The sequence below is a fragment of the Ips typographus genome, linkage group LG4 (assembly GCF_016097725.1).
Source record: "Ips typographus isolate SLU linkage group LG4, UJ_Ityp_2.0, whole genome shotgun sequence".
NCBI lineage: Eukaryota > Metazoa > Arthropoda > Insecta > Coleoptera > Curculionidae > Ips > Ips typographus.
Genome location: NC_138425.1, coordinates 2869511 through 2894935, shown reverse-complemented (window position 1 = coordinate 2894935; position 25425 = coordinate 2869511). Strand labels below are relative to the sequence as shown.

The 25425-nt window shown below is 34.5% G+C and overlaps 1 protein-coding gene across 3 annotated transcripts; it reads left to right on the top strand.

Moving 5' to 3' along the window:
- The first annotated feature begins 232 nt into the window (after positions 1 to 232).
- On the top strand, positions 233 to 24619 carry pbl (epithelial cell transforming 2 pebble). 3 transcript variants are annotated; one of them, XM_081977056.1, is made up of 14 exons: positions 234 to 578; positions 2269 to 2618; positions 3963 to 4178; positions 4239 to 4382; positions 5640 to 6425; positions 9974 to 10182; positions 11202 to 11346; positions 13122 to 13376; positions 14036 to 14306; positions 14608 to 15023; positions 17009 to 17188; positions 18232 to 18339; positions 22407 to 22556; positions 23925 to 24619. In XM_081977056.1, exons 1-14 carry the CDS (start codon positions 488 to 490, stop codon positions 24042 to 24044), a joined length of 3441 nt encoding a protein of 1146 aa, XP_081833182.1. In that variant the 5' UTR covers positions 234 to 487; the 3' UTR covers positions 24045 to 24619. The 3 variants fall into 3 exon arrangements, with proteins under 3 accessions (XP_081833183.1, XP_081833182.1, XP_081833184.1); XM_081977057.1 differs by lacking the exon at positions 18232 to 18339 and having other exon boundaries at positions 233 to 578; XM_081977058.1 differs by lacking the exon at positions 5640 to 6425 and having other exon boundaries at positions 238 to 578.
- Positions 24620 to 25425: the final 806 nt, after the last annotated feature.

The window sequence follows — 25425 nt, the reverse complement described above, 5'->3', positions numbered from 1 at the left end:
ATTCATTACATAAGATGTATTCGGTTATTCATCGTTTGATCTAGCGAACATAAAAGTGACAATTATCACGTGATCTTCGATTACGTACGATTAGCGCAGCCACGTGCTACCTGTCTGATTTTCACCAATAAACTCGGGACAAACTAATTGATGAAATATGTCACTGTCAGCTGTCCTTCAATTTTGACTTTTTAGTTTTTTATTCACGCATGTGAGGAAACGGATATAACCGAAAATTCGTCGGCCAATCAGAGTGCCGATATTCACTTCAATCAAACTTCAAAAATTTATCCACCAATTTTTTGTGCCAACCTCAAAGGAAAACGTCTCTAGAATGTCGGATTTATTGTTAATAATTTCGAAAACATGTTATTTAGTTAACCTGTGTTTAATGAGTTAAGATCTGATCCAAAATTCGTGTAGTGTACGCTACCTACAAGTGTGTAGGTGTAGTGTCCTGTTGATGTAACCCAAACTTGGGTCCAAAATGGACGAAAATAACGCTCAACCTCAAATACAGGCCCAAGGTTCACTTTGTAGCGACTCAACTAATGGAGAGGAAAATGGCAAAAATGAAGGTATATTGGATTAGATTTATTTTAAATAAAAAAGGTCTTGCAATTTAAAATGTGGGAAATCTATAACTTATTTTATGCAAACAGTTAGGTTAAGTTTCTGTTGACTTAAATGTTGTCAAGGTTAAACTTACCCACTTGTAGTTTGTTGGGACCACTATCCGACTTTAGTGACCCATTTCAAGAGAGCAAAGCACTATAGTTATGAAGTATAACTAAGTTATGCTTCAGTTAAGACTTTAAATTTTTAAGTAGTTCCAAAATCTGACATATATACACACTAATTGCTATCATCATAGCATAGCAAAGGTGGAGTAGATCCAAATTCATAAAACTGTTGTAAAAATTTAATATGCAGGGTGTTTTATGATAAATGCCTCATATATGAAGGGTTCTTGATAGTGCATCAGAAAAGAACCCTCTAAAAATTAAGATTCCTATTGTATAAATCATGGTTCAAAGTGGTTGCATTACATAGATATAGAAGGGACAAGGAGAAAGTAAATGGAGAGGGTGGGTTGCTGGGTTGAAACTTTACTAATTCATATACAGTCTGTCCAGGAGAACCCTGGACAAAAGATATTCAGTTTTTATTTTTTTTGCGCCTGGATGGTTTATTTAATGGAAAAAAAAAGTTGTAAGCACATTAGGTTTGACCATTAAGACGCAAACAGCTCTAAAATTCAAAAATTTAAAATTTTGCGCCAAGAGGTCCTTAAGAAAACTTCCCAGAAAAAATCACCTGGGGTGAAGCTACCAACCTTTTAAAATCATAACAAATCACTGTCCCTCATTCTCTAATCAAAACATTCAAAACAAGTTTATTGGGGGCACCTATATTGTACCAGAACCCAACTAATGAACTAATGTAATTACCTACCTAGATGTGAATTACCCATCAAATATTAAACTAAAAAATCAAAGTACATTTTCAAAATCACACAACCAAAAAGGGAAGTCCAATCTTCCAGAGGTTACAAGTTGCAACTGATGGAATTATCCAAACTACAATGTGTTAAACTACAACCCTCTTAAAATGCAGAGTTAATCTCCGAATTAATACACAAAAATAAACAGTGTTACACTCTGTAATGACAGTTAAAGCATGTATTGTAAATAATTGTTTTATCATAATAAACCTTGAAATTAACACAAATTAATTAAAAATATACATATTATTCATCTACCAGTCATTAAAAGTCGCCCAAATTTCCTGACAAATAACATATGACCTAACCCTTGACGTTATTAAAGGTTCAACTAACTAAATGCCAAATGTCACAGGAATAGGGACGTAACGTCCTGTAACGTTTCACAAGGCTATATAATGTTTAAGATGCATTAGGACGTTCTTTTTACTGAAGATCTTAGTCATAGGCGACATCATAGAACCTTACCAGTAGATGTCATGGTGATGAAACTATCGATGAGACGTATTTTGACGTCATTGTTCGTATTTAGATCTGGGTGATCTAATACACCTTTAAGAGCAATTAATATTTGCCTATTCTGCCAAATTTTCAGAGTTCTATTAATTACGGTTTTTATCGTGCTTGATCTGCCCTACATTGTAGTACACCAAGAAATGCTCATTAGTTTCCTCTTCTATAATGGCACAGTTGCTGTCTAACTCATTAGTAGTACTCAATAAGTTACTACATTTATTTTATTATAATTCACAATTAATTTGCAGACACTCTTGTGGCCGACCAAAGAATATGTCTTATTGGAGACCTTGCCAACAACAGTAAACTTCGCACAGTGGCTGAAAGTTTTGGTGTTCCTGTTGTTACATCAACAGATGCCCATGAATATTTTAATGACACAACCTGTTGTACATATTACGTGATGGATGACTTTGAATGTGACTTGTTTTATACATTAAAGAAAGCAAAAAAAGACGTCCTGGGCCCTCCAGCATTACAGCAGTTAGCAAGAAAGGAACCTAGAGAACTGCCAGATAACAATACTCGACCATTATTCAATATGGCTATGAAAGGTGTTGTAGTTTGTGTTACTGGATTTAGAAACCCTGATGAACTTGTAAGTACTTTAATTTTACTAACATAAACAATCTGGTTTATTATTTACTGTGTGGTACAATCAATAGCGGTAACATCAAAGGCATAAGCTGTGGGATTATCTCTTTCTGTTTGCTGCTATCAAGTTTTAAACATTGTTTTGCTGGTCACCAAGTTAATATAAAAAGTAATGACATTGATAAACCAACAGCTACTGCTCTTTGAAGTGCGAGATTTGGCAAGAACCTAATTGATTAAGAAAACAAAACAGTAAATAATGTGATGTTGAGATAAGTGTTAATTGTTTCACTGAATTACCAGGTTCATTCAAAAACTTGCTTTATTTCTGTAGAACTTTAGTCACAGTGTAGATTATAATCTCCTTAGATTTACTCAGCTCTTCTCAGAATCTCTTGAATAACTTCAGAAATTTTGTAGATCTCCACAGATATCTTCAGATCTCCTTAGCTTACCAGAAAAACTAGAACTAGAAAAAATTTCTAGGAAGAGTATATTCTTGTATGTCAAATTAGAACAAATAATGACTACTTGACTTAAGTTGGGTTCACAAAGTTTACATAACAATTTCACTAAACCGTAAATAACACGCGTATTTGTAACATTTTGTATTCCTATGCTTTTATATGTCGATAGACAGCCAATGAAATGAGCTTTTCACTGACATATAAAAGTCGTTTTGTTAGAAGTACCATTTGGCCGCAAGAGGGCGTCAAGATTTTTTATGACTTTTTTGGTGCATCTTTGTATTCAATATTCAATAATTCTTTTATTTTCACCATTTTTAGTAGAGTTTTATACCTCAATGGATAACCAATGAAAAGAGCTTTCTAAAAAAGTATTCCTACTGAGGTTGATAGTTTGGCCGCTAGAGGGCGTCAAAGTTGACTTATTTTTTATGACTAGTTCTCCAGCAATGCTCACTAATAATGCTAATAAATTCATAAGTAATGCCCATTAATTCCAGAAAAGGCTAAAAGATCAAAATAAAAAAATTGAGCTCTAGACATGTAGGTATACTAGTTTTTTCCTATCTAGCCGGGAAATTTAAAAAAACACCAAGCACCTACCATACATACAAGGAGTATGGAAAGATAAAATATTTTGGAAAAAAGATGATGATGAAATAACATGGTCTAACATGAACTCAAAAAATGATCACGTGAAATAGCGTTAAAACGAAAAACGCACTCTATACGATGTTTGATATAAACACATATTTCTTTTGCTCAAGTAGTCTGTGGTTAACAGATTTGCCTACTTTTTCGTAGCCCCCTGTAATAAACTGTATCAAAATATTGAAACCCAGACATAAAGGAGTCAAGCTGCAGTTAGGATCATTTTGTAGGCAAAATTGGTTCCTCTCATTCATCATATGGGCGGTTCAGTGCGTAGAGATACCCGCGCCAATTTGACTCATTTGATCGCAAAAAGTTGTGGCGGTGAAAAATATCAGTACGCCATCACGTTCAAAGTTCCCGTAATGGATTTACAGTGGGTGATTGACAGTTGGGAACATCATCGCTGGGACTTAGAATTTAGTGCTGCCAATGACAATTTTGTGGTAAACATTATTTTATAACAGCAAAATTGTGGTACTTAAAAGTGACTTTGTTTTTGACAGAATAAGTACAGGGTGAAGCCTTTTCACGGGGCTAAAGTGTGTTTTGTGGGATTTGCGGAAGACGAAGAGAAGCACATGACAGAAGTTTTATTGGCCAACGGTGGAACAGTAACCACACTAGCTGATCTCGAATGCAGTCATGTGGTAAGTTTTATAGAGTTTTGCTTGATAAAAACGGTCTTCTAAAGTGTCGTTAATGTTTAGATACATAATCTGATAGGGATATTTTATTATGGGTAATTAGTGGTTGTTCTGTCCTGGCTTAGCTCCTTCAGTTATAAGCAATTTATGGATGGATGTTGGGCAGGTGCTGTTTACATATAAACATTGCTCTAGATGTTTGATACTGTTTAAAAATATTTTTGTTTTGACTTTTGCCATAAAAACTTCTTATGGATATTGCCGCCGCTTTTAATTAAGGAATGATCTCATTCTTATCATTTGCACATGTTTAGATATATTCACATTTAAATAGTGATATCATGGTTGTCTTTGAAATTAATGCATTAAAAGTGCATTTTGTTTAAACACTTAAACATTAAGAATTAAAAGCATAATAGAAATTAATTTTGTATTGCTCTTAGTTCGATAGTAAGTATATCAATATAATTTATAAAGTGTTTTTATAAATTGGATGTGACGTTTTTAAAGACCAAAACAAAAAATACAGAAAAGTAAAGAAAATGGTGGAAACCATTTGTTAATATCTGATATTTTTAATAGGATATCAAGCTGAAAATACTTACGTTTTAAACTGCCAACTAGAACGATACAGTATTTTTAATAAAGTTATTATTTTCTTAGTGGCAGCAGTTTAAGAATACAATCGTAAAGTATGTGAGGCAATCGTCATAGCCTCTACCTATTCAGGATAATTTTTTATAGATTGAAGTATCATATTTGATATCCGACGTTTCGGTTTTAGTTACTATTATCATTTTTCTTGGGGTGCAATATTATGTCGGGGTCCACATTAAACCGACAAAGGAGAAACAAAACAGAAACTTTATGTTTTTCAACAATTCTACAACAAAGTTGGAACATTTCAGCAACTTTTTTTGTCGCGCCTCTGTTTTGTCGCCTTATAGAAGAGTGCCTTATGGAACCCTTTATAAAAAACATGATTTGTTCAGTTATGTCATCAAATAAATTTACTTAAAGATTGTAAAGTGTGGTTATGTTAATGACCAAGATTGTCTTTTTAAAATTGTTAATGTTAGTTCAGATTTATTTTAATTGTAAATGAAAATTTAGAATGAACTCAGATACCTTTATTGATAATCACATATAATCATTTATTTTGTGCTCAAAAGCTAATGCCAGCTACCAGCATCCATTCAAAAATTCAGCACCCAACCACCATCTATATCGACTCACATACTTCATGGTTGTGGGTTTTAGGTAATGGAAAACTCGGAGGTGTTCACGCTGGAAGTTGCCAAAACTCCACTTTCCCCAAACCCCACCATAAAACCCAAATCATTTTCCGTTCAGGCCATCGACAGCGTTAAGACTCCTAACAACAATAGCATTGCGTCTTTCAGCTGTCTTCAGGCCACTTCCAGCACAGTTTGCTTGGAAACTTTGCAGGAAGTGTCCCGCAATAATGACGATCTAGTCAGTGAAATGGACAGCATTTGTTTTGAAGACCAGTCTTTAAACCTAAGCAACATTTCGGTGAAACGAAAAAGGAAATTTGTTTCGCCGGATAATACGCTAATTAAAAGAAAACGGGAAAAGTGTTGCAGTGAACGTAGAAAAAGGGTGTCCAGTTTTTTTAAGACCCCTATGAACTATTTTTCGAATAGAAGGCGGACAATTGACGCGGCCTCTTTCAATCATTCTTTAAATGAGAGTGCGGTTTCTAATTCCGGGGTGTTTAATGTGGAAACCGTGGAGAATCTAAGCGCGTGTATTGAGTCGGATACGACTCCCAGAGGCAGCATGCGCAAATCGAAGAAAAATCTTTTTACAAGGACGTTTAGTTCTTCACGTTTTACCAGGAGCAAATCGAAACTGAACTCATCGAAATTGTCATTCAATGAAGAACCATCAGAGCGGGGACAGCTGATGAACGCAAGTTGCTTTCCTGATATTTCCCTTCGATCTAAACCGTTCCAATCCCGACAACAAAGCGATTGTGGAAGCGAATTGGTTTCGGCGTCCAGGAGAACCTCTGCTCTTGCGGTACTAACTTCCATTTTCATGTTTCATGTTAATAGGTTTTATGAAAGAACTAAAGTGACATTTATTATTTTGATATATACCTACTTGTTTTTCAATTGAAAAACTGCTATCACTCATCTAACCTAGGGGCTTCATGGCATCCTTTTACAGATTTTAATATTTTTTTATTTATAGTAAGTTGGGGAAATGAGGCGCAAATCTAGCATGCTTTTTTACATATGTTTTCATTTGGGCGAAAAAATATACTTGCACATTTTTATTGGTTTCAGCTGGGTTGTTAAGTATTTGGAGTTTCTTGATGATAACTTGTAAATTCTTATGGCCGCCTTCAAGATGGCGTCCTCCATATCTCGGAAACCAATGACGATAGATTTTTTCTAATTACGTTATCGTTTTCTACGTAAAAAAGTGCCTTAATAGGTTTCAAAACTCTCTTTGGCTTTGTTAAAGAGTGTTTAAAATGCAGCCTCTGACGTTTTCCCAATTTTCCGTTAAACGGAGAAAGATAATTTAATTTGGAAACCGGAAATAAGTTTCACATAAAATTCTCTAAAACTTTCCTCATTTAACCGACTCTGTAGCTCTTACGGTTGCAGAGATCCACACACTGTATTAGCAATAATTTTTTTTGTGCCGATCTAAGTTAACATCCACGGTATTAATTTAATTTTAGAAGTGACTAAACTTCTTTGAAATTTTGAGTTATAAGTGTAGTGTTATTGTAGGAGCTTTGTTGGAGCTATTATTCACCTTTTAACATTTGCTTTATTTTTTACCGTAAATCACAAATTATAAGAAATTGTATACGTACATTTCATCCCCACTGCTTGTACGGAAAGATTTTTTCACGACGTTTTTAGTGACAATAGATTTGTCTTGCATGAGGTCACCTTAGTTCTTTCATATATTTTGGCATGTTGTTGGTTGATTTGAGATAACTGGGCGTAAAAAGTAGTGGCATGCCATGTTGTTCAGTTGGCTCTGTGTTATTAAGAAAATTATATTTTTTATTGCTGTTTTTAGTTCAATACTAGAGGTAACAAGAATGTTTTATTTATCTCAGTTACTTTCGTATTTCAGATTAACACTAGTAGCCTAGCTGTCAATTAACAAATAAACAGTAGTTTTAATCGTGAAGCTTGAAAATATTAAAAAAAAAGATGTTAAGTGCATTTCTTTTCAGTTTACAGAAAATTAGATAAAAATGTGCAAACTATTTTTTTCTCTAAATTGAAATTTTCAGTTTTTATACTCCAATTTGAAATTTTTATCCAATCAATAATAATTGGTTTAAATTTTAATTATTAAAATATTAAAAAATATCAGTTTATTCTAATTACCACATTTTGTGGTTCAGGTGTTTATTTCCTTGTAATAGAAAGTGTTGACATTTAGAAAATAATTTATACTAAATGACAGCTTTACGATTTTACTTGTCAAATAATAATTATTGCTCATAATGGGTGTAGTGGTTTGGTATTACCTTGTACTTTTACAAGGTGGCTAAGCTTAGTGTATTTAAAAAAAATGTCATTTCTATTAGAGCAAGCTGCACAGTATCAGTATGAATGACTTTGTGACATAATTGATTCTTTTGCCCCTATTTCAACAATAGATCAAATATCTTTTCATTATCAATATTGAAACGGGACTCTATAGCTATGGTTTCCTAGAAAAGCGGTGCCGTTATCTGGCAGCCGTCATATGACGGCTGTTAATATACAGGGTGAGTCAGAGTTAAGCGGCCAAACTTTTATCGAACAGCTATCAGAAGACATAATAAATTGTTTGGAGGTTTTAAAATTTTAGAGCTACTCTATATTATTTTGATATACAATATTGTATACCTTGATTTGTGAAAAAATCAATTAATTGTTCGTCATTTTTACTGGTCCCAGTTACCTCTAAAGTGATTAAGCCCATGATATTGAATTAAGTCACCGCTACACGCAAAAAAAACGTCCAATAACTGTTTATCACCGCTATTACGGTCGTCATGCAACTGACGGTACCGCTACTTTGCGTTACGATGAAACTCGACGTTTTCTAGGAAACCAACTCCAATGGTTTGCATTGACAACGTCTTGGTGATCACTTAGCGCTACTTTACGGCCGTAAGATGACTGCACCGCTTTTTTAGGAAACCGTAGCTTTAAAGTTCTTATCTGTGCTGTCAGTCATGATCAATAAGATAAAACAAAATACCTTATACGTCATTTAGACTAATTAAATAAAATTAATAGCACCAATATCCAAGGTACTAATATTAGTCACCAGCTATTCAAGCTACCTTTACACGATCAGTATTATTAACAGTATTTCGAAATAGTATCAATAATACTGATCATGTGAGGGTAAATTTTGACGTCTCAAATTGAAGATACTTTAACGACCATTCAATATAGTGATGATAAGATACTGCCAATTTTAATAGTACCAGTAATACCACTGAGGCCCGTTGTAAACGCGAGTTCAGAGTATTTTCAGTGTTTCAAGGGTTTATGCGTCTTTACTGTTCAAATAGAATACCAATGTACTTCATTGTTATGTCGATATCAGTTATTAGTTTCGTAAAAAAACCTGATGTATTACTCAAATCTATTAATATAAGTGAAAATATTGCAGAGTAATTAATTAAGCACAAAGACTTATTTTTGACAAGTGAATTTTCAGGGTTTTTTTTATGAGAATTTTGTTTTCTATGTTTTGAGTTTTTTGTTGAAAAAGAAGATGCTTCCATATTTTAACTTTAACATAATATTACACCAAAGTAAACTTCAGCCAAAGTAAATACCTAGTGTGTAATTCTTTTACGTACAGAGTGTCCCTCGAAAATAATACAGGGGGGGAACTTTCCAGATGACCTGATCTGATAATGGATAGGTATCTTAACTTAGAAGAAAATGTCAGTTACTAAGTATATTATAAAAAACAATGTCTACATTCTACTTTTGTTTCTCTTATTCTTACATTCTATGTTATCAAATCAATAAATCCCATAATAAAATCTACATTTTTTGATTTAATTTTTACATTTTGATTATGCAATAATTATTTTTGAGTTTGCGTATTTTATATAGTCTGAAAGATACTATACATTTCTTGTATTTAACCTATTCTTCTGATTCTAAGGGCAAACTGTGCAACTGTGTTTTGCCTCGTCATTTTGAAACACTAAACAGATTTTCACGGTTTACAATGGTTTTTGGTCGAATGGGTGTTTAAAACTTGATAACGTCATTCTTTTTGAAACATTGATAGCGCAATATCTCAGATCATTCAGCAACAGTTCCATTCACCTACTATTCACAATGTCTAAGCAACTTTATGGCCAAGGTGTATACAGTTACTTAAAATATTTTGTAATACGTCAATTTAGTTTTTCATACGTCTTGCCATACAGTTTTTTAGAAGAACTCATGTCGCATTGCAGCTTCTACGGCTCCAGTGATGTTAAAGTTTTTAATAGTACCAATAAGTTTTTAATAGTAGTACTAGTTGACAACTGCATTAATGATGTAGAACATTTAATTACCCCGTACCCTTAGGTGGTCGACGAAAGCTCAGTGGTAGATCGTCCTGAGGTTCCATCTCGACAGGCCTATATTGTTAAGGCGGAATGGTTCTGGACTTCGGTGCAAAAAGAGTGTAGCTTGGATGAAAAGGAGTATCTGTTCGATGATTATATTGATCACGGCGTTGCGTCTCCTGGTATGCGACGGGATAGTCATGCGACTACTCCTAGTAGCGCGAGCAGGTAACTTATTTTTATTTTTTTCGATTGATATTTAAAGGGTCCTACATATTCCAGACATTAGAATATTTCCAGATGTCTTCTGGTTGTAATCAAATTGTTTAACACCAATCAATTGAAAATAATTATATTTTTTTTTAAAGACCTGAATATTTAAAATTGATCAAACCTCACCAGCATTCTTATTTTTCTATATCATATCTTAAATACTGTCTATATTTTAATAGAATGCAGAGTTCAGTAACTCGAATTGGAATGATTATAAAGAAGAAATTAACGATAAGACAGAGAACTATTAGATAATAATTTTGTTTTTGGGCACAAGAAACTGAAGGTATTTAATTTATAAATTTAATAAATGAACTTGGAGAGTATAGAGTATTGCATCGTAGACTTATTCAAGCCGCTTAATCAAGTCGTTCATCAGTCATCAGTCAGACTTCTGACTGTTGCGTCTCACCAGCAAACAAACGTATGTCGGTGATTTGATGTGATATTAGGCACTTCAAGTAAACCGTTGACTTACATTTTTATATAGCATTTTGCTAGTAAAACGATCAACAACGATACGGAAAACGGAAATACGTAATAACTATGTTTGAACATTGTGTTAAGATTGATTTTGTGCTTTTTTATAAAAGATCTAACCATATGTTAAAAGAATATACTTTTACTATTAATTTGGTGCAGAAATTTTTCAATATGTAGCAAGTCTTCTTTGGGTTAGTTTTTCAGGAAACTGTCGGGTTAAATTAGGAATTTTTATAAACGCTCTTCTTTTCTAAAGTTAATTAATTGTTAACGCTAAAGTCACAGCTAAAGTTTTTTTTTTTAATAAATTTGATTTTGTTTTTTAATTAATTGTTATGATCTACAATCAGGTATTTTTACATACTTTAAAATAAAAAAATAAACGTAAAATATTCAATTAAATTGATTATTAAGTAACGCACTAGAGATATTCTAATGTCTTGTTGCTTTGGGACTGTGTGTGTAGTGGTTAGAATATTTGTGTGATGCAGGAGGAAGCGTAAACGAATTCATGATACTATACAATCATTGGCACAACAGACGCAATCACCCGCTCTGCATAAACGCAGATCATCAGCCAGCGACGCAGGTCGTTTAAGTGTATCTGGCTCATTCTTGGATTGCACCACGAGTCCGGTAAGTAAGGTCAATATTATGCAAAGACTATTTAAAAGATAAAGCAAACAATCCTTGGGGAATCCTTTCTCCCTCCAATGGGGAATATTGCAGCTTTGCTAACGTTGATTTACGTTCGTGACACTAGCGCACAGATTTCCTTCCAGTCGGTCTCCTTAGTAATCCACCAAAATTTAATAATGCATTAGCTGTCTCATCTTTTAAATAGTCTTTGTATTAAGTAATTTAATAATTATTGTTACAATATAATGGAAGGTTTGCCACTCCAGAGTCCAGAAAAAATGATTTAATTGATCCAACCCAACGTTGTAGACATACAATACAATCAAAACCGTTTTCCCATGTTAATCTCCTATGTCCAGGGTGCTCTTGGACACCTGGTATATAATAGGCAATTGTTACGGTCTTTACTGTGGAATCTGAATCAATATTCCATCGCTAATAATTGTATAAAAAGCTTAAAAGGAAAGTTAAAATGAGCCGGGCACGGTCTCCTATGACGTAGTAAGAGACATTTCAATATTATAACATAGGTGACAAGGACGTTACTCATTCCATAATTATCGGTCTTTTTCGTAAAACTTTCTTATTGAGACAGCTCTTACTATTGTTTTAACACTGGGTTTTCACTGAATTTTTCGCAGTAAAATGTGTTTTTAAAAAAGAAAAAAACAGATGTCAAATATTTTTCTGCATACTTCTTATTACCGAAAAAAATGTTTTTGGTTTATGACCACATTACAGCTAATGTTGACAATAGCAATTCCTAGCAGATCAAGATTCGAAGTAACTGATGTTTTGGTTTTTTAATTGTGTTCCTGAATCTAGACAATTCTTGTTCTGTTAAGTTTATTTCTAAATATTGTCGTTTTGAAGAATCTTCAATATTTGGGAGGCTATAGCAGGCAAACAGTGGAAGATAGAACAAAACAGTTTGCATATTTCTATCTCACTTTTTTGAGATCTAGGTTATAATGGTACCACAAAAAATGCAAAAAATTTCTAAAATGAACATTTTTTGTTTCAAGTTTTATAGTTTTCTAGATACAACCGACGTCCTGTCTCAGTTGGCCATCCCTTAAATTGACTAGTAAAAGTATTTTTCTGAAATCGGTATAGATTTGACAATTTTCTGGCGTCTATCAACGTCTAACAATGCGGGTTTTCAGTACCTCAACTGTTGGTAAACAGCACGTGTAATTACAGCCAGATTCAAAATTTCCCAGTCAAAAACCAAACTTAGACTAAGGTGCTTTTAAATACGACGGTGCAATCATGCAATGGGTCATAACTTTTATCAATTCTTTCAAAAATTGTGACTCAGACGAAATTTATGGATATAGGTTTTATTACTATATTGGGCCCTTTAAATAATAATATGGATCACTTTAACCTACTACAAAATATAAAATCTTTTGTCAAAAATATTGGTTTTTATTACTGGAAGAGACATGAGCAAATAAACCTTTTATAATAACAGAAGTATAGGTCGAATGCAGTAGACCTAAGTTTCGTCAGTTTTGTTTGAGGTCTATACCTTTCAGTACAAACCTTGGTTTTGCAGTTTAAGAAATGACATCTACTTTAGTCTCTCGATTTTCAAGATTGGTTCTTTTTAATCGGTCATATCGGATTCTTCGTATTTATTCTAGTTACAATCGCGGGTTGAACTCTAATAGGTCTTTTGAAGATTCAACAAGTGAATTTTGGGTGTGTATTTTCTGGAGTGGCCGTAACAATATTGCATTCAATTGCATCCCCATATTCGGTTATAGGGAGAAAAAGTACCGCATGACGAGCAGGCTATTGATTCTCCTCGGAAGAACCTGACTGCCCGACATACAGTTTTTTTGGAATTACTGCAAACCGAGAATAATTATGTACAAATTCTCGAGATTATAGTAACACTGTTTAAGGACTACCTGGAAAGGATGTCCGAAGACGACGCGCTACTCAATAACACTGAATTGAATCTCATTTTTGGAAAGTTGCCGCCTATATATGACACTCATGTGAAAATGTTGGACGAGGTAAGTTATTTCCGTCGTTTTTAGTCCATGTTCTCGCAGTGGAATACAAAAGGAAAGTGAGAAACACAAAGTCGTCTCCACAATAATGTGATTGTGTTTCCCACCTTTTATTTTTATTTGCTTACTTAATAGCAGAAATTAATTCAGGGAATAGTGAATAAAACATTTATGTTTCACCTATACGTTATGAAGAGAAACGGTGTAGGTTATAACGCCCTGAAAACCTTTTTATTCTTTCACGGCATAAAAACTACGTAAATCCTACTTTAGGAAGCTCTTATTGCTTAGGTAATAAACTTTTGGGAGTTTTTAATCACTTTTTAGGTAAACTTACTTCAGTTTCAAGGTACCAAAGACACACCCGTCAAGTTTTACACTTGTAGTTTCAAAATAACATGGTCTAACATGGCCTTAAAAATTTAACACGTAAAATCCTATGTTGCGCGTTAAAAAAACGCACTTTATAACATATACATACCACACTCTCAGCCATAGGCACCACCAGTCATTTTGAAGGTTTAAGACTAATTTATCACTACAAAGAAAATCACACAGTCTGAACTCAAACCTTCAAAATGACTGTCAAACAAATGCAAAACAACAACCCCTAACTTGTACTAGCACATAATCGTGAAACGTAAAAAGGTTTTTCTTTTAAGTTCCGCTGGTTATCAGCGCATTGGAACGAAGAACGCAGCATCGGCAACATAATCATCAAGTATTCGACCGAACTCCAGAGGGCGTATCCTCCTTTTATCAACTATTTTGAGGAGATGAAGGAGGTCCTGACCAGCTGTGACCAGTCGAAGCCCCGTTTTCACGCTTTCTTGAAAGCCATGCAGACGAGAGCGGAGTGCGGCCGACAAAGTTTACAGGAGCTGATGATCAGGCCTGTGCAAAGATTGGGCAGCATTTGCTTATTACTGAATGGTGAGTACTCAATAAGTTTTTTTTTTATCACAAGACATTAATCAGTCTCTCTGACGAAGTGGTTGTCAATTGTCGATTGATGTGATATTTGTTTTGACAGACATGATTTCAAATTGTTCTCTCTTTTCATTGAACTACTGGTTTTCTATTGGCTTAATCAAATAAATGACATTTGTCATCATTTTAATGGCTTTCTAACCAATACCTACTAGTCTTTGAAATGCTTTTCTCCGTGCACAAAACAATCACCCTGTATATCGGTAGTTTATTTAAAATACAAATTTAACCAATTTGTCAATAGACATACTGAAACATACACCACGAACTAATCCGGACCACGCTGCGCTTGATCAAGCTTTGGCCGCATTACGCGAAGTAATGACGCATATAAACGAAGACAAAAGGAAAGCGGAAGGTCAAGTGACCCTGTTCAATATATTCAATGACATCGACAATTGTCCGCCGGACATTGTGTCGTCTCATAGAAGTTACGTGACAAGGGCTGAGGTGGTGCAGCTGTCGTCTTCCGAGGGTTTGGCCAATAAAGGAACGAGTTTGATGCTGTTCCTATTCAGCGATAAGCTGGAGGTGTGCAAGAAGAAGTCGTCCAAGGCGTTTGTCAAAAGTCCATCGGCGGGCAGTTACCAAATGCAGGGCCGGACTAGTGTCAAGCCCTACAAGCATGTTAAGTTGATTGCTTTAAATACTATTAAAAGGGTAAGTTGTTGTTTTTCACTACTTATCCATGTTTTCAAGCCATTATTTTAGTAACAATGATAGCAGAAGGTTACTTTTTAACTTATGTATAATAGATAGTATGTGATTTAATTTGATGAAAATGAAGTTAGTGGTAGCTCTTTGCTGTTTTTCAGAAGAAAAGTGTCCAGTAACTAAGAAAAGTTATACAGTGTGAGCCTCTAGCTTGGCATAAATTTAGTAAATCAAGTATTTATTTAAAAATATGCTCTGACTCGTCGAATAGTATTTTAAATTGCGCTTTTTTTGGTGTAAGGAAATTTTATAGAGGGTGTCCCCAAACTTGAATTATGACGTTATTTATTTTTTTTTTTAATGGCAATTTAAATTTTTTTATTGCTATTAAAGAGTGTATCAAGTCAGACATATATGTCAAACTTTTGTTCGTTGTCCTTGAAAAGATACGGGGTGTCCGCCGGGAAGATATACTACTTTGTTTTGCCGCCATTGTGGTAAATGTTAGTCTTGACAGTTCATATTTGGCAGTCGTGAAGTACACACGTGGCAAATTTATTATGGAGAAATATTCGATAAACCAACGTGTTTTAATCGTTAAAAACATTTTATCAAAATCAATCATCGATTACTGTGACGATGAGAAAGTGAAATTGAACTTGAACGTGAAATTTTTGGGAGAAACAACGTGCCAACAAAACGCACTATTTATCGAGTAGTGAATGATTTCGAAGAAAGAGGATCTGTAAGTGAAGCATGGGCCACAACGTACTGCAAGATCGGCTGAAAACATTACTGCTGCTCAAGAAAGTGTTCAAAACAATCCATCAACCTCAATTCGACGCCGTGCTCAGGAGCTTGGTCTTCAAAGAACAAGTTTGGCCACAATTTTGCACAAGGATTTGCATTTGTTTCCATTTAAGATTCAGTTGACACAAGAGCTTCTTCCACAAGACCATTTACGCCGCCGTACATATGCCAATAGGATGTTACAGCTCGCCCATGACAACCCCGTTTTTATATGTGAACAAACAGAATAGTCGGTTCTGGGCAATGCAAAACCTTCAAATTATTCATCCTTTACATCCATTAAAAGTGACAGTCTGGTGTGCAATTTGGTCAGGACGAATCATTGGACCTTACTTCTTTGAAAATCAAAACGGCGTAACGGAACAACAAACCAGAAACGCTTGAGCAACTCAAACAAAATATTCGCCATGAAATTAATGAAATACCGCGTGAAATGTGTGAGAATGTAATGAAAAATGTGCTCAAAAGGGCTCGCATTTGTGAGGCTAACAGAGGCGGACATTTATCTGATATTGTATTCCATACATAATTGCCGACATTAAATAAAACATTTATCAATATAAGATCCATTCTCTTTCATTTAATCAAAAATTATAAACCAACGAAGTAGTATACCTTCCCGGCGGACACCCTGTATTTAAGAAAAATAAACTAACACAAAGAATTAAAAAAAAATTGATTCACGTCAAAAAGGTTTCAAAAATACAATGATGAAGTAAAAATAAAATATGGCTCGTATTTAGAAAAGTAGAAGTTTAGTTCACAACTCAAAAAATAGTGAATCTATAAAAGTAATATTAACATAATCGTAATCTACATTAAAAAGTGCCTAAACAAATTTCTTAAAGGAAAAAGTAAATTAACACATTTGCCTCATCTTTTAATTCAAAAGGAGTACAGGAATCTTCGTCGTCCTATTTCATTTTCGCGTATAGAAAAAAACTGAATGTTTCTGACAGGAGTGAGTATTGTTTGAACAAAAAAATGTGTGTACATCTTGGCACTGGAATGATTTTTTTGTCCTCAAGATTGCTGCTCTCGGCCGTAAAACGGCCCTGGACGCCAAACTTTCTTTCGACCGAAAAAATACTATTTTACGGCCTAGCTATACAAATTATTCGTGCATCTTATTTTTACATGTAATTAATGTTCATTACTAACCCGATATTTAACATTATTAGGTTATAGACATTAAAGAAACAGAAGACTGCCAAAAAGTATTTAGCCTGGTATGCCGGAGCAACGAAGAAACCAAAGAAAAACTGTATTCCTTTGCTATGGTCGATGAGGAAGCTGACAAACTTGCATTTTTGAAGATTCTAACCAGGACTATGGCCAACAATGTTTGCTCTGCTGATGCTGTAAGTTTTTTTTTAACTTGTGAAATATAATTATTATTATTGCGATTAAACGGAGAATATTAACGCAATCGGCATAGTGCCGGTACATATGGGAGATAATATTTAAAAATAAATATTGTGAGGCCTCCACTTTTCCCTGACAGCTGTAACATTAAAAAGTCCGTCGATATAAATCACGATTATAGCTATTTATGTACCAAGGGCCGTTAGAGAGAACATAATGAAACAGTTCGAGGGCCTATATGACTCGAGGGATAGGTTTAGGCTTGATGGACATTACACTCTCGCTAACGCCTGTGGTGCATACAATGTTTTATGTTTCACCTAATTCAGCAATTATTTACTGTTTTTCATTGAAAAAGTTACACCTTTACCGGTATGTTGTTTAGTGTTTATTTTACCTGAATGATGTTACTTTGGACGCATTCGTTTTCACCCTCTCAGCTGAAAATATTGCTTAATTTCATGTAGATTCCAAAAATAAAATTAAAAGTATGGCTTTGCAATAATTTTGACAATAGAATTTTGGACGAGGAGTTTCGGCGTTTTTTAACATATTTTCGTGTGGAAAAGCTTGAAAATTACATGCAAATCAACATTGCCAAAGATAAAAGGCTTGATTCAGTCATTTTGGCAAGATCAGAACACATCTATTTTATACTTTCAGGTGGAGTGGGCTTTTGCAGTTATGACGGCTGTCACGTGACGCAAGCAACGTATTAAAGTGTTCCTTCACTTCCCAACTGTCAAATATAGCTCCATGGCGCTGTAAAGACTACTTACAGTGTGGTTCCTCCAAGAAACACATCTACTTGAGGCCTGAATTGTTGCTTATAATGCGCATCATCATTTTCTTAAGTTCTCCTAAAGTTTCTTAAATTCTGTTGACATTGCCTCCAAAAATTAATTTTCCATCTCTACTTGTTACTTGTGATATGTCGGTTGCCTTACGGATCCATTAGTATTTTTATCTGAGAAACTTTTGAAACCACTCAAGATTTCCCAATTTGCATTTTGTGTATTTGTGTTTTCTTTGTTTGTAGGAGAAATTTATGGCCTACTTGGAGGCTCACCAGTTAGACATCGACACTAGTGATTTGAGCAACGGGACATTGTCGAAAGCTTTCAAGTTTGCCAAGACTCGCTTGAAGGTTAGTATGAGCCGTCATATTAAGGGACATGCTTTGCAAATAAACGTTACTTCGTAAATGTTAACGTCACTTGGTAAATAGGTCGTCATGACAACAAGTACATTCAGGATAACTTTTGCAAGTTTTAGTTTCTATTAATAATTTAGCCACCGATGATTGATGTCTCAAGATTTTAACAAATGAAGATCCCTTCATTCACACACTTTGCATCTTTTTTAAACATTTTGATTTATGTGTCTAGTCGTATTATTTATTTAATTTCTGGTTTACGCTCGGTTTGGTTGTTTTCACAATTTTTACTTCACGTTTTAAAGAGCAATTTTACTGTGCAACTTGGGAAAGTAGAAGTGATTGTTGTGAATGTACCCTAATGTTTTTTTTTCATATTGTAGTAGGTAGTTTTGGGAAATAAACGGAACTATTATTGGTTTTTGTTTTTGGTTTTAATTTGGCATCACAGTTTGAGCACTTGGTGGGTTGTGTGTTTTAGTTTTGGCTTTGTTATTAGTTATTGCAAATGCACTTTTTTGTGAATACTTCACATTTAAAACACGCTTCCTGGTATTACATTCATGTAGTGGAGTTAGTCTGATGAATCAAAGATAAATTCAGATATAATACGTTTGAAACTCTTTGTAGTTGAAAGTGTTGAAGAAATATGTATCATTTTCCAAACTTAAAAGGCCTAAATTTTACCGTTACCTAGTATGAGTTAATGTCAATATTTAGAAGGTCAGTTATTGCCTATTAAAGAACCGATCAAAAGTCAGATTTTTAGTTTGCTAAATAACGCTAGATTGACGAAGTGACTGGATAAGCTTCTTTCTAATAAAAAAGTTTAAACTCATCCTAAATCAGTTGTGCTTTAATATTATACCTCACAGCGACAATAAGGTAAGTAATTTTTGTTCATTTTGTGTAATATCAAATTATCAAAAATATATTCAGTGGCCTGTCAGCAAAAGGGTTGAAAATTTAAATTTAAGTAAACTCGGGATGCTTAAATAAACTGTGCTAATTTTGTCTGTCAGCATATTAATTACTCGTAAAATCAATTTTTAATTTTTATCTTTGACCCTCTTTATCGCCCTTATCATCTTATAGTCTAAGGTAGAGCTCGAATCAGATGAGAAAAGGCCACCGCATCATCAATGACGCAGTTTTTAAAACTATTTCTTTCTCCTTCTACAGTTGCCGTCGCATTAGATATAATCAGAGGCGTCCTATTAAAATATTCCCGAAAATATATTGTTAAGCGGTCAAAAAGCCACTTGGCAACGTAGTACGGTTTTTACTTGGACACAATTAAAACAGATGCGGCAGCGGCCAGGGACATTTGGACCTTTTTATATGCTTTTACTAGCCGGCACTCTAAACGGTGTTGCCAAGTTTAATAAAATGTAGTGGCGGACAGGGAGACTTAGGGGGTTAGGTTAGGTTCCGTTTTAGTCTGGTGTTTTGGTTGTATTGTTGATGGTCGCAGTTGAAGTTCACATAGTGTTATGAATAAAAAACGTTATTTTGTCAAAATGTCTTTCAAAAGGGTTGGAAAGAAAGGTGTTATCATATACAGCCAAGGCCGTGAAATCGTCAGTAACGTCTTACAATTTATGAAGAAAGAAGCAGAAGGAGTTTCCATTCCTTTGAAAAACTTGTTGTCTTTTATTTTCTTTATTAAAAACGACGAAAATGTTTCATTTTACTGATAAAGTAATAGCACGCCACTGACTGGCTGCAACAACTTGGAAAGTAACGAGAGCAGCAATATTTAAAGCGAGACGTACAGAGATCGTGACATCATCGTTTGATGACGCCTGTGGCCTTTTCTTAGCTGATTCGAGCTCTAAATGTGGCTAAATCTACTTATTTGGGTTATCATCGTTCGTATACTTACGCTATAGCGTTGTCCAGACCATTTAGAGACACCCTGTATAGTATCTTAGGAGAACAGTAACACTGTAGATTCAAGACCGTTTTAGAAGAAAGAAAAAGAAGAGTTCATAACCAACCAAATTTTGAGAGCACCCTGTATATTTTTGAAAATATGGTATAATAATATTGTGCATTATTTTCAAAGTTCATTATTACCTAGCATTATTATTAACACTGTTACAGAACATTTTCATGGTAGAGCTCGAATCAGCTAAGAAAAGGCCACAGGCGTCATCAAACGATGATGTCACGATCTCTGTACGTCTCGCTTTAAATATTGCTGCTCTCGTTACTTTCCAAGTTGTTGCAGCCAGTCAGTGGCGTGCTATTATTTTATCAGTAAAATGAAACATTTTCGTCGTTTTTAATAAAGAAAATAAAAGACAACAAGTTTTTCAAAGGAATGGAAACTCCTTCTGCTTCTTTCTTCATAAATTGTAAGACGTTACTGACGATTTCACGGCCTTGGCTGTGTATGATAACACCTTTCTGCCCAACCTTTTTTAAAGACATTTTGACAAAATAACGTTTTTTATTCATAACACTATGTGAACTTCAACTGCGACCATCAACAATACAACCAAAACACCAGACTAAAACGGAACCTAACCTAACCCCCTAAGTCTCCCTGTCCGCCACTACATTTTTTTAAACTTGGCAACACCGTTTAGAGTGCCGGCTAGTAAAAGCATATAAAAAGGTCCAAATGTCCCTGGCCGCTGCCGCATCTGTTTTAATTGTGTCCAAGTAAAAACCGTACTACGTTGCCAAGTGGCTTTTTGACCGCTTAACAATATATTTTCGGGAATATTTTAATAGGACGCCTCTGATTATATCTAATGCGACGGCAACTGTAGAAGGAGAAAGAAATAGTTTTAAAAACTGCGTCATTGATGATGCGGTGGCCTTTTCTCATCTGATTCGAGCCTTAAGTTGGACGTTACGGAAAACGGGTTATAGGATAGCACTCAAATGTTTCCCATAAGGAAACTGTTCCTAAATGCAAAGTAGTTTAGAAAATATAATCTAAAATTTGAAAAGATTTGGTCACGTATTTTCACTCATAAAACTTCCTGACTATATTTACGGCGCCAGGAATACGTATTGTTAAATTGTACCTTTACAGAAAAGATGTTTACTTATTTTTGTTTCCCCGTATAATTGTTTGTTTAAGTTTACTTTACTACTTTACTATACTTTACCTGTTTGTGAAAGACATATGTCAAGCTGAGCCAATTTCGTCAATATTCGCTAATTTTGGTAACAATAAAGCATATTTCAAAAGTAAGCATGAAAAGGAGTGAACTCTATGAAAAGGAGAGAGGAAATCTATGTAACGGGAAGATAGAACTGCGACGATAAGCACCGATGTTGCCAAGTCAAGCACATTCTGTCATTAGTGTCAGTTGACAGTTTGCAAAAACTTTTTTTTGTTTTATTCCTTCTGATTCCCGCGCTTAGGTTAGCATCATGTGAACCTATGAACTTTTTTTTGTTTATTGCATTTAAAAAATATCCATTATTGCGGCCGATTTTAAATATAATAAAAAAAGCTCATGTGAACCTATACTAATCAAGTGATCACATTTATATTAATCAGGAAATTGAAGGTTGGTATAAAATATTTTTCAAATTGTCCATATATGGCTTTCAGCATTATTAATAATGCCCGGACAATGTGATATTTCCTATAAATTAAAATATCATTTTGTCCAAGTTTTGGGCAAAAATTGTCTCTGGCATTATAAAAAATTCCCAATTATTTACATTGCCCTTAACACATATACTTTAGCGCCATATCTAGGGATGGCTCTTTATAATAGGTTTGTTCCAACCGGTAGTAATATTACAATTTTTTGAATGTTATGACACTTTCAGTTGTACCGAAAGTCAGCCATAAGTTTGTTATTTGAAAAAAAATTAGTGTTTTTGTACTAAAGAAAATTCTGAACAACATGTAAATCAAAATTAAAAGCTTTGAAAGGGTTAAAGCAATAGTCTTGCCATTGTTAAAAGTTAACACTCATTAAAACATTGACAAGACACGCTTGCAGAAAGTAGTTTTATTGTTAACAAATAACTATTAAAACCATTAGAAGATGAAACTGTAATCTAAAACAATGTTACTTTTACAGGTAGGTCGGACGTTTTCTTTCAACAAATCTACCCCGTCGAAACTAAAGCGTGCAGTTAGTTCTATGATGTCCCCATTTGGTAGCTCAACCAACTTGACGCCGGCATCACAACTTGCCAACATGCGGCTGGCTAGCTACAGCAATATTAATGTAAGTGTTCAAATTCAACCTAAAATTGATTCATTTATTGTGTTTCTTGGTGTTATTTTGGCATACACTTTCTTAAAAGGCGCTCTAAGAATCACCTAGGCTAAAATTGTGATTTGACTGTTGCAGATCATCTGCAAAATGTCACAGACATACCGATCGGCCTTAAGCCAGTACGCAGAAACACACGACGAATGGTTTTTGGCCTTGTTTCTTGCGACTTTACCTTTTTTATTATTGTTAATAACCCATTAATCAGTTTTCTTGCTTTTCCGAAATTATTTTTTGAATTAGTATGACTGCTCTGAGCTTTCGTTTAAGTTAAGTACAACGCAAATTGATATTCCTTATTTAACTGGTCTAAACAGATAGATTAGTCAAGTACACATGCAAAACTAAATGAAATGGAAGGATAGCATAACAATGTCATAAACAGGTGGCAAATAAGCAAACGTCACATTTTTAGACATTTACCTGTCATTGTTGCATCATACTATTTGTGTTTGATTTTTCTTAATAATGCCAATAATTTGTTTAGTTTTTGTAAATGGCAAGACACTAAATTAAAGTATTTATACCTTGTTTTTTGTTGCTTAGATAAGCTTACTATCGTGAATTCTGTTATCCCTTAAAGAACCCCGATTTAATTTTGCTCCCGTATCCAAAAGTGAGGTCCTTAAGGTTGCCCCTAGATCATCAGATAAATAAAAGTCTTTATAGGTACCCACAGTCCACAGTTCCGATCACCAGTGCAGATCACCTCTAGTAGATCTTTTCTTTGCCTGTGTGTCGGATGCTGTGAATTCAGTACCCAAACATCAGTCAAATCGCTCCAAACAATCAGTTGCCTGATCAGGACAAACTACCCGAACTTCTTTTTGGAAAATTGCTTAAACGTAAGCTGTTTCCAAAAATCTGCTAACCAAACAACGCCCTTCCAGCCTCTTTAAAGATTTCGATCCAAATGTCTGAATTACTGGGGGAAGTACAAACTTGGAGACAGACACCACCAGTCGAACACGTTCCCCAGCCTTCTCAGAGCTTCTTCCAATTTTTTGCTTTTCCTTTTACTATTTTTTAAATTATTATTAAATGTAAAATAGGATCACAAGAGGCAAAATATTTCGAAAACGCTGTTATTTACGTCAAACTTTGACATTTTGAGAAATAAAGATCGGGTGATCGGTAAAGCTCGGTAGAAAGAAAATCGGAAAACAGACGACAAAGCAATTGCGTTTTATTTTGCAAAAGAAGTTCTAAAAGTCGAACAAAAAAAATTAATTAGTTTTAAAACAGTCGTTAGTCTGTTACAAATTTAAATTTAGAAAAACGTTTGCTTGACAACTCCTAAGTATTTGAAATTTGTTTCAGGAGCTGGGAGGCAATAGCGAAAATTCAGATGGACGACAATCACAAGCGCCTCTTTCCGTACAACCTACACGTAAAGCAAAAACTTCCTCATTAGGTATAGACGTATTAAAACGGTTATAGTGATTTGTGAAGTGTAATGGTGATTTTTACTCAATGTTTAAGCTACTGTGCATACTAGTTTTAAGTTCGGATATTCATAAGAGAAACCGTTCTAAACGCGGCCAAATCGGACAGTCCTTTTTGAACCAGTGCCTTAAATTGTTTATAATTTTTAATTTATTATTTCACCGACGGAGCAAAGCTCTTTACGTCTCTCTACCATATATTTCCTTACGTACAAATTTTAGTGCCTAAACGCTCGCAGGTTGGCCATTTTCTTCCAGTTTAAGACTCGAATATCGGCTCAAATATATTTTTATCTAAAATAAAACTAAATATATTATTGTCTTTAAGGTTAATAAATTTGACGGTAATATACTTAGTAAGCGTTAACATTTTTGTTCTCCAAAATTTCAGGTTATATTATATTTTAATGCTATTTACAAGTTTTGATATTACATTTCGAATTGTGGTTTTATACTGTAACGAAAGCGATATACGTCCACCTTATAGGTGATTTTAGTTTTATTATTATTATTAGATACCTATAATATAATTATGAAAATGTAAATAAACCAATAATTTATGCCGCTTTATTTTTGTTTTTTATTTCGTTTGCGGTTTTAGCTCCTTTCTGGTGTCCGAAGTTTTAAGCAGAAAATTTTACTGAAGTAGAGAACGGCAAGACAGCAGTGACGTTTTTGGTTTGTTTAACAAATATCCAAACTTCATTGATTATTCTTGTTCATATCACGTCCTCTCCTGCCGAAGGTTGGCGATCCAAATGGCAATTGTAGCTCTGGAAACTGCAGCACGAAGGATTTCTGCAGATGAGCGGTCGAACCATCTCCTTAAATCTTTTAGCCATGAGTTCTTGCGTCTTCTTACTGATCTTTTTCCCTGTACTTTGCCTTCCATTATGAGTATTTCGTATTTATCACCCCTCATCACATGACCCAGGTATTGCATTTTTCTTTCCTTGATGGTGCTCAGTAGTTTTTTTTGTTTGTGCATGCGCTGGAGTACTTCATCGTTGGTGTTCCTTTGTATCCATGAAATTTGCAGCATCCGTCTATACACGTACATTTCGAAAGCTTCTATTCTCTTTTCGATCTGTGGATTTAGTGTCCAGCTTTCACATCCATATAGTAGAACAGAGAAGACGTAGCATCTAATCATTCGAGTTCGATTGATTTTTTGACAATAGTTATTAAAGACAGGCAATCCAACTCCGCACGCGGTTTCATTCCGACCGATTGCAATCCATTATACAGGATCCAGATAAAACTCTCACAAAACTTTATTAAAAATAGTATCACTATAATTCAGTTGAATCAGAACCCTCCAATTACCAATCCAATCAAATTCATAACTATTTGGAAAAATTGGATCTTCTACCATC

Bases quoted from the DNA above. Each gene is read 5' to 3' on its own strand.
- pbl (XM_081977056.1), top strand. From the start codon at position 488: ATGGACGAAAATAACGCTCAACCTCAAATACAGGCCCAAGGTTCACTT. The intron at 4,383-5,639 runs GTAAGTTTTATA...TGTGGGTTTTAG, and splicing joins ATCTCGAATGCAGTCATGTG to GTAATGGAAAACTCGGAGGT. The intron at 18,340-22,406 runs GTTAGTATGAGC...TTACTTTTACAG, and splicing joins TTGCCAAGACTCGCTTGAAG to GTAGGTCGGACGTTTTCTTT.